The 13,148-nt window shown below is 48.4% G+C and overlaps 1 protein-coding gene across 2 annotated transcripts; it reads left to right on the top strand.

Annotated features, from left to right (window-relative positions):
* Positions 1-5,836: 5,836 nt before the first annotated feature.
* Positions 5,837-12,617, top strand: LOC117582025 (excitatory amino acid transporter). Of its 2 annotated transcripts, XM_034269552.1 has the most exons (8): positions 5,837-6,088; positions 6,409-6,695; positions 8,952-9,134; positions 9,193-9,526; positions 10,159-10,734; positions 11,056-11,385; positions 11,458-11,572; positions 11,687-12,617. In XM_034269552.1, exons 3-8 carry the CDS (start codon positions 8,969-8,971, stop codon positions 11,831-11,833), a joined length of 1,668 nt encoding a protein of 555 aa, XP_034125443.1. In that variant the 5' UTR covers positions 5,837-6,088; positions 6,409-6,695; positions 8,952-8,968; the 3' UTR covers positions 11,834-12,617. The 2 variants fall into 2 exon arrangements, with proteins under 2 accessions (XP_034125443.1, XP_034125442.1); XM_034269551.1 differs by lacking the exons at positions 5,837-6,088; positions 6,409-6,695 and having other exon boundaries at positions 8,835-9,134.
* The last annotated feature ends 531 nt before the right edge of the window (positions 12,618-13,148 follow it).

Genomic DNA, 13,148 nt, shown 5'->3' with positions numbered 1-13,148 from the left:
TTACAATGCCACTTGGAAGTTGTTGGAACTTCCCCTGGCTGGACTTTGGCTACTTTCACTGCAGAGTGTGGCAGGGCATTGGTTAGCCGGAAAGTGTATTTCCACATTCGTTGCGACCCCGAAGCGGACAACTATTTTGTGTGTGTTTGTTTGTGTCTCGTATTTGGCTCTCTGTTTTGCGGACACTTGGCAAATTGGCAGCTCGCAGCTGCCACAATACAGAGGCGGGGCGGGGCGATGGCAGACAGGTTGTAACAATTTACACGTTCCGTTACGGTGCCGTGGCGCACATGGCGTATGCGTAATTTAGTGCTTGCATACTTTGAGCCGCAAAATTTGCACTTTTGTGACTTGTTTAGGAGATACACTCCACGCTGTCTCTGGCTGTGTCTGTGTCTGTGTCTGTGTCTCTGGCAGCACTTAAAATCAGAAATTCAATTATCTCCCACACACACGCAGCGCCCCCATGGGGGTTTGGGAGGAAGCGTCTCCATTTCCATTTTGCACGCACTTTTCACACCTGCGTGGATACCGCTGCCTGCCTCCAGCTGCTGCCCCAGCGTGCCTCTTCGGAGCCTCTTCTCTCTCTGTGTGTGTGTGTGTGTGTGTGTGTGTCTCATTTCTGGCTATTCGCTTAGAGTACAACTTTATTGTTCCTCCGAGTTTTTAGTTGTCGCTTTTTGCCGGGGAAAGTGTTGCCTCTCCCCCGGCCACACTTCATGCCACGTTCCCAGCTTAGAATTCAGATATAATGGCAGCTCCTGTTGCGCGTGTATCCTTCTCCTTTAAGCTGTTGAATCCATCGAAAATCTCTTCAGCCGCTCGGCTGCTCTTCGCTGCTGTCAGAACAATTTAATTATAATTTCTTGTTCTCCTTTTTTTTGGGGGGCTGCACAAAATTCATTATCGTTGGAGGGAAATTAGCTTGAAAACAATTAACACCTGTTCGCCGGCTGCGCTTGGCAGGAAGGAGGCTCTTGGCTACGGCACCAGCACCGCACTTCTAAAACTAACAACAAGAGGAGGAGGCCCGTGGCACGGTGGCCCTCCTCATGCCCTCCATGAACCACTCGCTCCAGCTACAGTCCGGATATGCCGCCCCTTTTTGTCCTGGTGTCTCGCTACGCCTCTCTCTGTCTCTCTCTCTCTCTCTCTTATTCTAATGAAAAAAGTTGCACAAAAAAGTTTTCAAATTACAACGGAAATCCGTGAAAATCCTTTTAACAAAGCAAAACATGACCATCAAGGTGGGGGCGCGGCATGGAGTTGGGACGATGATGATGATGCTGCTGATTATGATGGCGCTTTAAACAGACTTCTTCCATCTGCTGCAGGGCCTCAGACTCTTTCCCCCTAAAGCACGTGCCACCCCACTGTCGCCGCAGCCCACCCATGCCCAGCTGCTCGTCGAGGTCCATCCATGCCGCGGTTTGCCGCGAAAGTGCGAATGCGAGAGAGCTGCGGCTGAAGCTTGTAAATTGATTTGGTGCCACAACTGGCACTGAGGCGGCACCCGAGCGACAATGGCCAGCGAGGAAGAAGAACTTGTAGTAGATATGGGAGAGTGGGGAGAGAACTACACTTTGCACTTTTACAGCAAACACACACAAATCGATGTTGATTTGGGTACAATAAATCCAGAGAAATGAGGGAATGGCAGTGTCAATATCAGAGCTAGAATTGAAGCTTTGATAAGTTGTTGTTTAAAATAAAGGTTGCTGGATTAGCTCTGGGGAGCTTAAAAGATAAGCGTTGTAACGAATATTCACTTAGATTGAGGCACAGAGAAGCCTCAGCAGTCATACGGGAAGCAACTAGAATTAATTACAGAAAGAAGAACCCAAACAAGAAGATATTGGATCAAAAACAGCTTCCACGAATGAACAAAATACGCACACGAAACTAGAAAATCAGAAGAGGTTAGAAGGAGGATTCTTCTTCCACAATTCATTCATTTTCGGTACTCCCATGATCGGTGCATGCATTCATAAATCACTTATATTTCACTCACCCACTCACGTCACTCACTAATTACGTTTACTCATCACTCATCCCACTCAACCGCTGTACATGCCACACACTCACGCTGCCAGCACTAGCAGCACAAACCACACAGTGTTCAATCTTTGAGAAGACATTTCCACGCACTTTCCAAACTTTATTTATTGACTGCGGTTGAGACGACGCCGGTACGCCCCCACATCACTCCTGAGTCGCGCACTTCTGGCAGCAGCAGCCGTTGCCTGCCGTCGGGAAACTTTTAATGAAAAATATTCAATTTTTCAGGTGTTGCAAATATTTAACATTTTGCAACTTTCTGCGGATGAGTGGATATTCATGCGTGTGTGTGTTTCATCTGTGTGTGTGTGGGAACACCCATCATTCCTCCAGCCATTCATCTTGCACCACTCTACACGTCATGTTGCGAGTTCCACCTGCGGTTAAGCGAGTGGTTTGCTGCGCCCCATCCCCATCCTCCCTGCCAGCACCGCAGCGGAAAAAGGTTTAACCAGTCCGTGCAGGGGCTGCAGAAAAAGCAAAGGCAAAAAAATAAAACGAAACTCTAAAGCATTTTAAATGTTAATTAAGAATGGAACGAAAGCGGATAATTTGCATGTGCCCGAAGCCTGGGCCCGCCGTTTTGCCCCCTAAATCGAATTAGGTTTTTGTTTGAAAGTTAACGTTTTTCGGCGTTTTTTTTTTCGAGCCCCTCAAATTGTATTAGCCAGAGCCAAAATCTATAGGGAGATGGAGAGAGGGGGAGCGGTGCATTCGCTGTTGGTGCGGCCCTGAGCTAAGCCCAAATTGAAGTTTATTTGATTTGCGCTGCAGATCCTGCAGCTTTAACTCGATTGGGTTTCGATTGATTGACATTTGTGCGGCTTGATTTGGTTACATGTTTCGGCGGTGTACGAGATTTCATTGCTACAAGGCAGCCAGCCAGCCTCTGGTGGAGCTACATGTATGGGTTGCTGTTGCTGCTTGTGGCACAGTCCATGGACTGTTGAGTGTCGACGGTGGCAAGGCTGCTTTTATACACGGCAGAGCAAGAATTTGTTTCAATTTGTTTCAATCTTGTGACTCTCTCTGAGAGTCATCTCTCTCTCGGTTAGCTTTGATTGTTTCTGTCTCTTTCTATGCACGTAAAATCAAGCCGGCTCCAAGGTATATTTAACAGATGGCAAGGGACGGCAGTGCGAATGAAATGTATGACATTCCATGCAGTTTTTTTCTCTTGGGAATTCTACTTTAAAGACTTTACTTGTACACTTGACTCGAGAATATAGAATTTCCTTTCATTTTTAGACCTTCTCCCTTGCAGCATGCGGCTGTGCGAGCATACAAATTCGGCATCATGCACACGACATTTACGTTATTTTTGGTTACTTTCAGCAGTCTTTAGTCTTGTGTCTAGATGTGTGTATTTTGTTCACGGGCATATATTTCCTTAGTGCAACCCGCTGGCAGCTGGTATTCGGAGCCGCATACTACCACCGAATAGAGTCCTCACCTAACTGCCCTTACCCAATCCACAATATCTGCCAATTGTAGCTATGCCGACTTGGCTTTCTTATGTGTAAACAAACAACAGCTGTTGGCCCCACCAGAGCTTCCTGTTAGCCAGTTCACCCACCACTTTATGGCCATAAGCAATTACTAACCATAATTTTCGCACGCTATCGTTGCCATAAACCTGAATATGCTGCTATAATTATGGCAGAGGCTAACGCCTGCGCTGTCCGTGCCAGAGAGCGTGCCGGAATGCGCGAGCAGGACCGCTGGCGTGTGTCGTGGGTGCGAGCGGGATGCACCGTAAACAAAACGATGCAACAGCCTGTGCCACGGACACTCGCCCAAAATTCAGATATTTCCGTCTCAGCGCGAGAAAGAGATGGGTCGTAAACAAAGACAGCTGGTCTTTGGTGTCATTGTACTGCTCTGGCGCTCATTGAGCAATGGCAACAGCAGCAGCAGGACCGTGCCACACACACACAGCACGACAACGCGCAACGTGCGCCGAGAGCATACGTGTCCCGGCCCGGCCCGGTCTGGTCCGGCATGGCGTGGCCTGGCGTGGCCTGGTCTGGCCTGAGTGGGTCAGGTGCAGGCGTCCCCCAAAATCCGGTATGCGCCAGCTGCGCGTGACTCGCCTTTCTTCCCAGACGGAGGCTAATCCACCGCCCTGCCACTGCAACTGCTTCTACTTTTTGTCTCTGTGCAATTTTTAGACCCAATCGACTTCTTGGCCCCCTGCTGCCGTTGCCCCCTGGAAGACTGACCCCTAATTGGCTTTTGGCTTTGACTCTGTCGTTGACTCTTATGTAAGGCAACCTTTCCAAACACACAGAGAGAGAGAGAGAGAGAGAGAGAGAGAGCGATCCATCACGCAATGCCGCTGTCACTCGCACATGCCGCATTTGTCTTCCCGTTGCTCATACATTATGGAAATTGGCCCTATAATAGGGGGCTATCATTTGAGGAAGCTTTTGTTGCTGTAACTGTGACTGTCTCTGTGGCGGCAGCTCATTTATTTTTGTAGGCATTGTAGCACCCTGCCCCCTCTGCCCCCGCTGCGCCTTGTGTCTGCTTGCACTTGCACCTGCACCTGCACTGCGCTCTAATTAAAATGACAAATCGGGAAACATACAAAATGCCTTCATCTTTGTGCTTGGCATCTGCATGTACATGTGTTCTTCTCTTCTTGCTTTCATCTACTTCTGCGTTTGTGTGTCTTCGGGCAAACGAGGCGTATGCGTAATATATGAGCACTTGGGTGGGTCTCACTGCCATGTCTCACACCCTTCGCTGTTCTTCGGTGAACAATTTTCCACTTTTCCACTTAAATCTCTATTTGAGATCCACGCAAGTTGTGCCACACAACACAATCATTTATGCGAATTGTACACACGATGAGACGGCAGGCAATCTGAGGAGCTATCCTCTCTCGCTCAGCGAGAGTTGTTTTGCTTTTGAATGGGCTTTGGGTGTGGGCTTTGGCTTTGGCTTTAGGGTGTATTTCCAGGGGAAGACTGGCGAGTGATGGAGAGTGAAAGGTAGATTAATATTTATCCTGAGTAGATCCCTGCAAAATATGCTTCCTTAGGATACATTTTGTCTGGAAATATAAATAAAAATAAATAAACTTGGAGTCCCTTTCATTGGCATAATTTGGAAGCCAGGGAGAGAGCTTCTGCGAGGAGTCGAAGATGTAATATTCTTACATCAAAGAAAGAAATGATCATATTTTATTAGAAAGTTTCCAAATTACATTTAAGATCTCAGTAAGATTTTTCTTTCTGCCAACAACTGCCAAAGCAACAATTGGCTTTTCTTTATCCGCAAACTTCTCCTGTTCTTTCCTTCCCCAAGTTACCCTCTTTTGTTCCTCCAGGGTATTCGCCCAGTCATTACCTTCTCCTCCATTAAATTCGTATTCCCGCTTTTGTTTTCTACGTGGGGGTATGAATCTCGCTTTGATGGCAATTCTTCCCCAAACGAAAGATTTAAAGTGTGTCAAAGTGCAATAAACAATTGTCGTTTGTTTTTGGGGTGTCAACGTGTGTTAGAGCAGAGGGCAGGGGTGTAGCTTGGCAGCGCCGCCGAAAGACATAAACGGAAACAGATGAGGGCACCTTCTGACGCGCTTTCGCTGCCGTCATTAATCGGCGCTCTCGCTCTCTCTCTCTCTCTCTCTCTCGCATTAGAGGGGGGAAAGGAACCCTTTCCGCGGCAGTGCGAAGTGAAAACGAAAACAAAGCCAAAGAAATGTATTTTCTTGGGCCGCCGCCGTCGCACTGCTTAAATTAAATTTATTGCTCACTTTCCGTTCAATTGCCGAGCCCAGCGGACATCGAAGCTCCTCCTCCTGCTACAGATCGCCGAGATCCCCCTACGTGTGTGTGTGTGTGTGTAGACAGCAAATCTTTGCAGCAGTTTAAATAGTGTTCAGTTGAGCGTTCCGCATTCGACGATCAGTTAAGTTCGAAGGCGCGCGGCATACCAGTTGCAGTTTTCACTTCAGTTTCGGATCGTTCGTGTCGTGTCGTGTCGTGTTCGCTCGCTCGCTCGCTCGCTCGTCTGTGTCGAGGTAGGAAGAGGCAAAGGGTTAGGGCTAGGCCCGCATTCCTTCTAGACATTTCCCTGCCACATTTTACGCCATATGCCAAGAGTTCACGCTGTCTGCCTCTTCTTTAGCCCTCAGCCCACGCTGAGACAACTTAAGCCCTTTTCGCTTTTGTTGTTAACCACGTTGCATGCCCCAGCCACTCATCTAATTCGATTTGCACCTGTGCGACCGCCTGCATTGCGTTTTCCGAGTAAACAAACCTTGAAGTGAAAAGCAAAGCAGAGCAAAGCTAAGCTCCAAGCCACACACACTCAGACACCCACTCTCTGGCCCTCTGCTAGGTAGGAAAAGCAATCCACTACAACGGCTACAGCGGTGCAACGCATTCTGAAACTGTTGATGCAACGCCAGCAGAAACTGCTGCGTCAATTGTTCCAACTGACTGCATTGGCAAGACGTTAAGCATACGCGCCGGTGTACAGGGATACACAAAAGATACTCAAGTGCTACAAGTGCGACAAGTGACGAGTGTTGAGTGTTGAGTGCAAAGTGGAGGTTAATTCAAGGAGCCTTCAAGGCGGGCCATCAACAAGCTCCATCCTGGGTAATCTGTGGTTAATCGTGAAAGGTGAGTGTTCCCTTAGCCATCAGCACTCGAAAAGCAGCAGCAATAAAGGCAGCGTCCAAATATAGTTATTAAAAATACATTAGCGACCTTCGATCGGACGCTGAGGAATGTCGTGCCTGGTGGCAATTTGTTTCAACCGAAATCCATAGTGAATGGCCCGAGTGACAGGCCGCACACACTCGATTGATCTCCCAGCCCATCCATCTAGCCATTATGCGCCGCCCCCCGCCCCCATAGCCATCTCCCTGATCTCCTCGGCGTGTAGTTCCAATGTCAAGTTCAAGTTCGAAGAGGCCGCAGCCAGTGCCTGCTCTGGGAAGTGCCAATAGTTCTGTGTCTGTCTGTGGCTCGCCGCTCTCGGGCGAATCAGTGCAATGCTGACAGCAGACATTCGCTGCAATTATCTTAATTATCTGCCAGAGAGGATCGTTGGCAAAGCGCTGGGCATTGGATCACACGGATCTGGGTGGACGCAGAACGTTTTGTTGTGGCCAGGCCAGGGCAGGGCAGGCCAGGGCAGGGCAGAGCATGTTAAAAGTTAAATATAGCAATGCCCTATTGATTTGGCCGACTGCCCAAAGATGGACATCGGGCAGGGGCCACAAGACGGTGAACTAGTGTGGACAGTGGCCACTGGTCGGGGGGGGTTTTCCCCCTCACATGATTTATGAATGACAGCTAACAAGGCGCGCTCTAACGGATCGATAAACGGCTGGCTGTAATGCTCGCTCGGCTCACCCTTTTTGCTCTGCCGCCCAAGGACATTCGAAGTCAATTGCCGTCAAGTCACTTGAATCGATTAGCGCAGGCATTAAATCAAATTACCAGGAAGGAGGCAAGGTCTTCCCTTCCTCCCGGCAACTGGCATTTGCGTAAGAAGCTCGAAATTTTCCGCTCTATTATAATTATGGAGCGTCACTCATCGGCAGGGGGAGGCGGTGGCGGGCGCTGCAAGTGCGTGCCGTCTCCATTTCAATTTCCATTTCATTTTCATGTTGTGGTTGACATTTTGCTGCCGTACCAAAAAGCCGGTAAGAGAGTCGGAGAGCGGAGAGTGAGCCAACTCGACTCCTGCGACGCGAGAGAGCGAGAGAGAGAAAGAGAGAGCGGGAGCGGGAGCGACAGAAGTCCTGTGCATAAAAGCGAGTGGCAGACGCGAGAGTCGCACATTCGCAGGAGGACGCTTGGAGTGAACGGTTCATCGTCGAGCAAAAGAGAACTTACTGAGGAGCAGCAGCACACACACACGGGAGCAGAGACAGAGACAGACACACAGCGACAGAGAGAAAGAAAAGTAGGATAAAAAGGGCCGTGTAATAGTGAAAACGAAAGCGGAAAGCGGCCAGGAAATTATAGAAAAAGTCTCACAAAAAGCAAAGGGAATTACCAAGGCTGTTCCCAGTCGAGCTGCTTTGACCATTGACCTGCTCCTAGAGTGAGGCTGACACAGATTCCAAAAAAGAGATTCCAGCATCGACTGACCTGACCCCAAACCCCACACGAGTGGCAGAAAAATCGATTAAACGTCACCGAAGAAAGTGCAGTGGCAGCAGAGAGTGCAGCGAACTGTGACTAGAAGCAGCAGCAGCCCCCTGTCCGAAGGTCAGACAAGAGTTTCGGTGCAGGCAGCGTACCAGGAAAGCCACAACAACGGAGCCATTAACCCACCAACGCCACTCGACAGACGAAGGAGTCGCTGCGGAGGAGTCAGCGGAGCTACGGCATTCGCACACACAGACGCTGACGGACAAGAAGACAACACCCCACCGGTAGGAGCCCCCCTGAGGCGACCGAGCAGCCACCAAATGGCTTACCTAATCAACATTCTCAAGTTCAATGTGAAGTATCTCAAAAATCAATAATTTGGAGGAAACACTCTCGAAAAGGGGAGACAAAACCACACACAGCAGGACCACAGGAACACAGTCAGGACAACCCACACACACACCCACGGACACGAGTTATAATCCTCGCATCATTTGGCCATAAATATTAAAGTGATTCTGATTCTGTGATTCAACGAATAGCAACAAAAATAACAACAGGAAAGCCAACGTCTCGTGTCGTCTCGTGTCGCGTCTCTCTCTTGCTCTCTCGCTCGCTCGCTCGCTCTCTGTGCTCTCTCCTTCTCCACCTCCCCCCTGTCTGGCTCTCTGCCCGCCCTCTTCTACTGCTGCTGTTCTTCTGCTGTGCTTTTCGCTGAGCTGCATTCGATTGCGGGTCCGCGGACAATGGAAAAGTCTGGGAAATTTTCAGATTACCTCTTCGCCAAAATGGGTCCTCCGAATGTGACGGCCTCCGTGCACGGCAGCGAGCTGCCACCAAAGACCACGGAACGCAGCGATGCGCCCGTGGAGCTCACCGGCTACCGGAAGTGGCTCAGCGACAATCTAATGCTGCTGGTGACGCTCTCTGGGGTGCTCCTGGGTGTTATCATGGGTACGTATAAAACCATCCAAAGTGCTCCCCAAACTCTAATCTCTATCTCTTCCTCAAGGCCTCTCGCTGCGTCCGTTGCATCTCCATGGGGACTCCATTATGCTGATATCGTACCCAGGAGAGCTCTTCATGCGCGTGCTCAAGCTGATGATTCTGCCGCTGGTTATCTCCAGTTTGATTGCGGGTTCTGCCAGCCTCAATGCCAAGATGAACGGCAAGATCGCACTGCGGACGCTCGTCTATTTCGCCAGCACCTCCTTCTTCAATGCCGCCTTGGGCATTGCCCTCGTGCTGCTCATTCATCCTGGAAATCCGGATATGCATAATAACGATGACCGTTCAACGGACAAGCGGACCGTAAATCTATTGGACAGCCTCCTGGATTTGGGCAGGTGAGTCAGAATCGAAGCAAACTCGACAGAAAGTGAAAGGTTGCATAAATGCTCTGAAAAAATCAAAGAAAAGTTTCATATGTGTTAAAATCGCGTTAGAGTCAGATTTAAATTTAAAACTGAGGTGCGAACCGGTTGGGTAAAGCAGTATTTCAATGGGTCGAAACGGTTAAGCAAAGCAGTGCGAAGCGGTACGCGCCATCTATTGGACGTTGAAAACTAAACTACACGGCTAAGCAGTTTCTTCAAGCACTGCACTCAAGCAGTATATTTAGTTGAAATTTGAATTTGAATTTGAATATTCAAAGGCCGTGTGTTATTTCTTTCGTGTGCTATTTCTCCTTCCGAACAGCCTTTTTTCCTCGTGTATATATGGAATGGAAATATAATCGTTTCGATTTACCATATAACTTGACAAAGTATGAAGAAAGAAAATAGATGAAATTTGCAGTGGATTTACATGGCCAAGTCTGGCGCCATCTATTTGCCACATTGACATTTCATCCGAACTTAAAAGCAGCTCATTAAAGCAGGACACTGCATGGTGCAGTGCATTTATTTATTTGAATTTGAATTTAAAATTGCAAGGGCGCGACTGTCCATTTTTCCGATTTCTTTTCACCTCTCCACAGAAACATTTTCCCGGACAACCTGTTCCAGGCATCGATCCAGCAGGCCCACACCGTCTACCTGCCCAAGCCGAGCATTCTGCACGCCTTCAACGAGACGCTGAACGACACGGCCATCCTGCTGTCCGGCGGCGTGGAGGCGCAACGCCAGGCTGAGGACTTGGACGAAGTGGTGCTCGTGCGGGATGTGCAGTACCGCAGCGGAACGAACACGCTGGGCATTGTGTTCTTCTGCCTGGTGTTTGGCACCTTCCTGGGCACCATTGGCCAGAAGGGGCAGGTCGTTGTGGACTTTTTCGCAGCCATTTTCGAGGTGATCATGAAGATGGTGACGTGCGTGATGTGGCTGACGCCGGTGGGTATTAGCTCGGTGATTGCTGGCAAGATCCTAAGCGTCGACGACCTGGGCCTGGTGATGGCGCAGCTCATCTGGTTCATCTTTACGGTGGCCATCGGCGTGTTCCTCTACCAGTTCGTGGTGATGCAGGCCATCTACTTCGTGTTCGTGCGCCGCAATCCCTTCAAGTTCTACGCGGGCCTCATCCAGGCCATGCTCACCGCCTTTGCCACCGCCTCAACGTAAGCCATTTCTCTCTCTCACACACTCTCTCTGTCTTGCTCTCTCTGTGATAGCGATAGCGAGCGATCTCTGTGAGATCTCTCGAGATCTGCGAACGTCTAACGTGCTACAAGTATTTTTCCTTCTTCTTGGTTTCCGATACGAATCGTTCCCTGAATCGTTGACCCCCCGCCCCGTCGTTTGTTACGTTCTTGTATATGCAAAAAAAAAACTCTTTTGTTCCGCCACCAAAAAAAAACACATTGAAAACACTTGAAATCCACCCAACATCTACACTACACCACAACCTACAACCTGCAACTGCAACCTGCAACCTGCAGCGCTGCTGCCCTGCCCATTACATTCCGCTGCATGAACGAGAAGCTGCGCGTGGACCCGCGCATCACCCGCTTCGTTCTGCCCATTGGCTGCAACATCAACATGGACGGAACTGCGCTCTACATCGCCGTGGCCTCGATCTTCATCGCCCAGATGAGCGGCATGGTGCTGGGCTTCGGGGAGCTGCTCACCGTGCTGCTGACCTCTACGGCGGCTTCTATGAGTTCGGCGAGTGTGCCGAGCGCTGCTCTGGTGCTGCTCCTGGTGGTGCTCACCGCCATCGATGCTCCTGTTCAGGATGTGACGCTACTCTTTGCCGTCGACTGGTTTGTGTAAGTATTCGAGGATTCCCCTTGGAGTAACTTTAACTGTCTCAATGTCTCTCTGTGTCTTTTTTGCTTCAGCGATCGGATTCGTACCACCAACAACATGCTAGGGGACTGCTACACCGCCGCCATCGTTGAGGAGTTGTCGCGCAAGGAGCTTATGGCACTGGATGCTGCCGCCGTCAATTATCAGGTGAGATTTAAGCAGTGCTAAGCTACCAAAGCAGTGCTAGGCAGTGCCAAAGCAGTACTTAGCTGCCAAAGCAGTGCTAAGCAGTTCAATAATTTATCTTCAACTGCTTCTTAGGACATGCCCGCTGGCACCCCCAATGGACACAGCGAGGGCATGCTCGAGGGACAGACCGAACTGATCACCGACTCTGTGGTGGTGGACATGAGTGCTGTGATGAATAATGTGAACCTGCAGCAGGAGCACAGCAATCGCAGGGTTTAGGCAAGCTACCAACAGATGATAACCCGCCGCCAGTTCGTCAGTCGTGAGAGTTCCACCACCAACAGAAGATGCAAACAAACAGCACCACCAATAGACCAAATAGTGTTCCCCTCTGCAAAGCAATAAGCTGTTTTGATATAGATCTGAACAACCACCAAATACAGATAGATAAAGATATCGATATCGATCTGTGAGACTGTCGCATGAGTGACGAACACCCGGAAACCCACCCGATATTATGTAGAATTTATTCCTCTTTTTTGGACTCGAAGAGAACTCGAACCTTGAGGCGCTGCTCCTCCGAACAACACACACATACACCATATATATATATATATCGGATATATACTCTCTCTCACTTAGTAGTCATAACAATACAAAATATATTTATCACACGCAGCAGCACATAACATTCGGACTAGCAAAGGAGGCGAACGATTTCTCTATGGGTATTATTTTGTAAGGCCATCATCGATTTGTGAACTGATTTCTGTGTTACTTTGTTGTTGCTTATTTCTACGATTTAATATCTATACTAATATTGTGTGAGTGTCATTGATGTGTGTCGAATGCGAAGGTTGTACTACAAGAAGGAAGCTGGATCCTAGGTTTAGTTCTAGTTTTAGTTCTCACTTTGTTGATCTGCTGATGATCCCCCGATCCTATTCACCATTCACTGACATTTCTTTATACCCAAGTCCACGTTTAGCAATTACCAATTACCGATTATCACACATGCATTCGTAGACTGATAGCAGACTTAGTTCAATAGCGATAGCGATAACAAATTAACAAAAAAAAAAGAATACACAAAAATATATATCTGCATACGGTATACTCGTAGGCAAACAAACAAACAACAACAATTATTAATTACTAACCAAATATATCCAACATTCGATTTGTACGCAAACGCAGAATACAACAACAACAACAAATAAAAGTTATTATAACATTTGTTCTGACTTTCATTTATGCATTAGAGGTTGGGGTCAACATTTGCGGTTTTAAGAGAATGAAAACTGGGTTGTAATGGGATGATTCAAAGGCATTTTAATAAAGTGAAGCATCCACTGGCAGCAATCACTTCACCACTCCATCACTCCCCAAAATGTTCTACTCGTTCTGCGGCTTGTAGAGGGAATTCCAATTCTTATCTCTAATTACTGCAGAGAAACACAGAAGTTTTATACAGTCTCATTATTATATTGTTTTGGATGATTCCTGTGTAAAATACATTGCATTTGGGGTCCTCCTTTTCTGTCTAATTGTTTGATTTTCTTCTGCAAAATATTTTGGGCAGAATTTCATTTTG

This window comes from Drosophila guanche, unplaced genomic scaffold, assembly GCF_900245975.1.
Source record: "Drosophila guanche unplaced genomic scaffold, DGUA_6, whole genome shotgun sequence".
In the NCBI taxonomy this organism is placed as follows: domain Eukaryota; kingdom Metazoa; phylum Arthropoda; class Insecta; order Diptera; family Drosophilidae; genus Drosophila; species Drosophila guanche.
The sequence above is the reverse complement of the archived record's forward strand: the minus strand, read 5'-3'. Positions and strand labels throughout refer to the sequence as shown.

Coding starts and splice junctions, on each gene's coding strand:
- LOC117582025 (XM_034269551.1), top strand. CDS start 8,927: ATGGAAAAGTCTGGGAAATTTTCAGATTACCTCTTCGCCAAAATGGGT. Junction 10,735..11,055: donor GCCTTTGCCACCGCCTCAAC/GTAAGCCATTTC, acceptor TGCAACCTGCAG/CGCTGCTGCCCTGCCCATTA. Junction 11,386..11,457: donor TTTGCCGTCGACTGGTTTGT/GTAAGTATTCGA, acceptor TTTTTGCTTCAG/CGATCGGATTCGTACCACCA.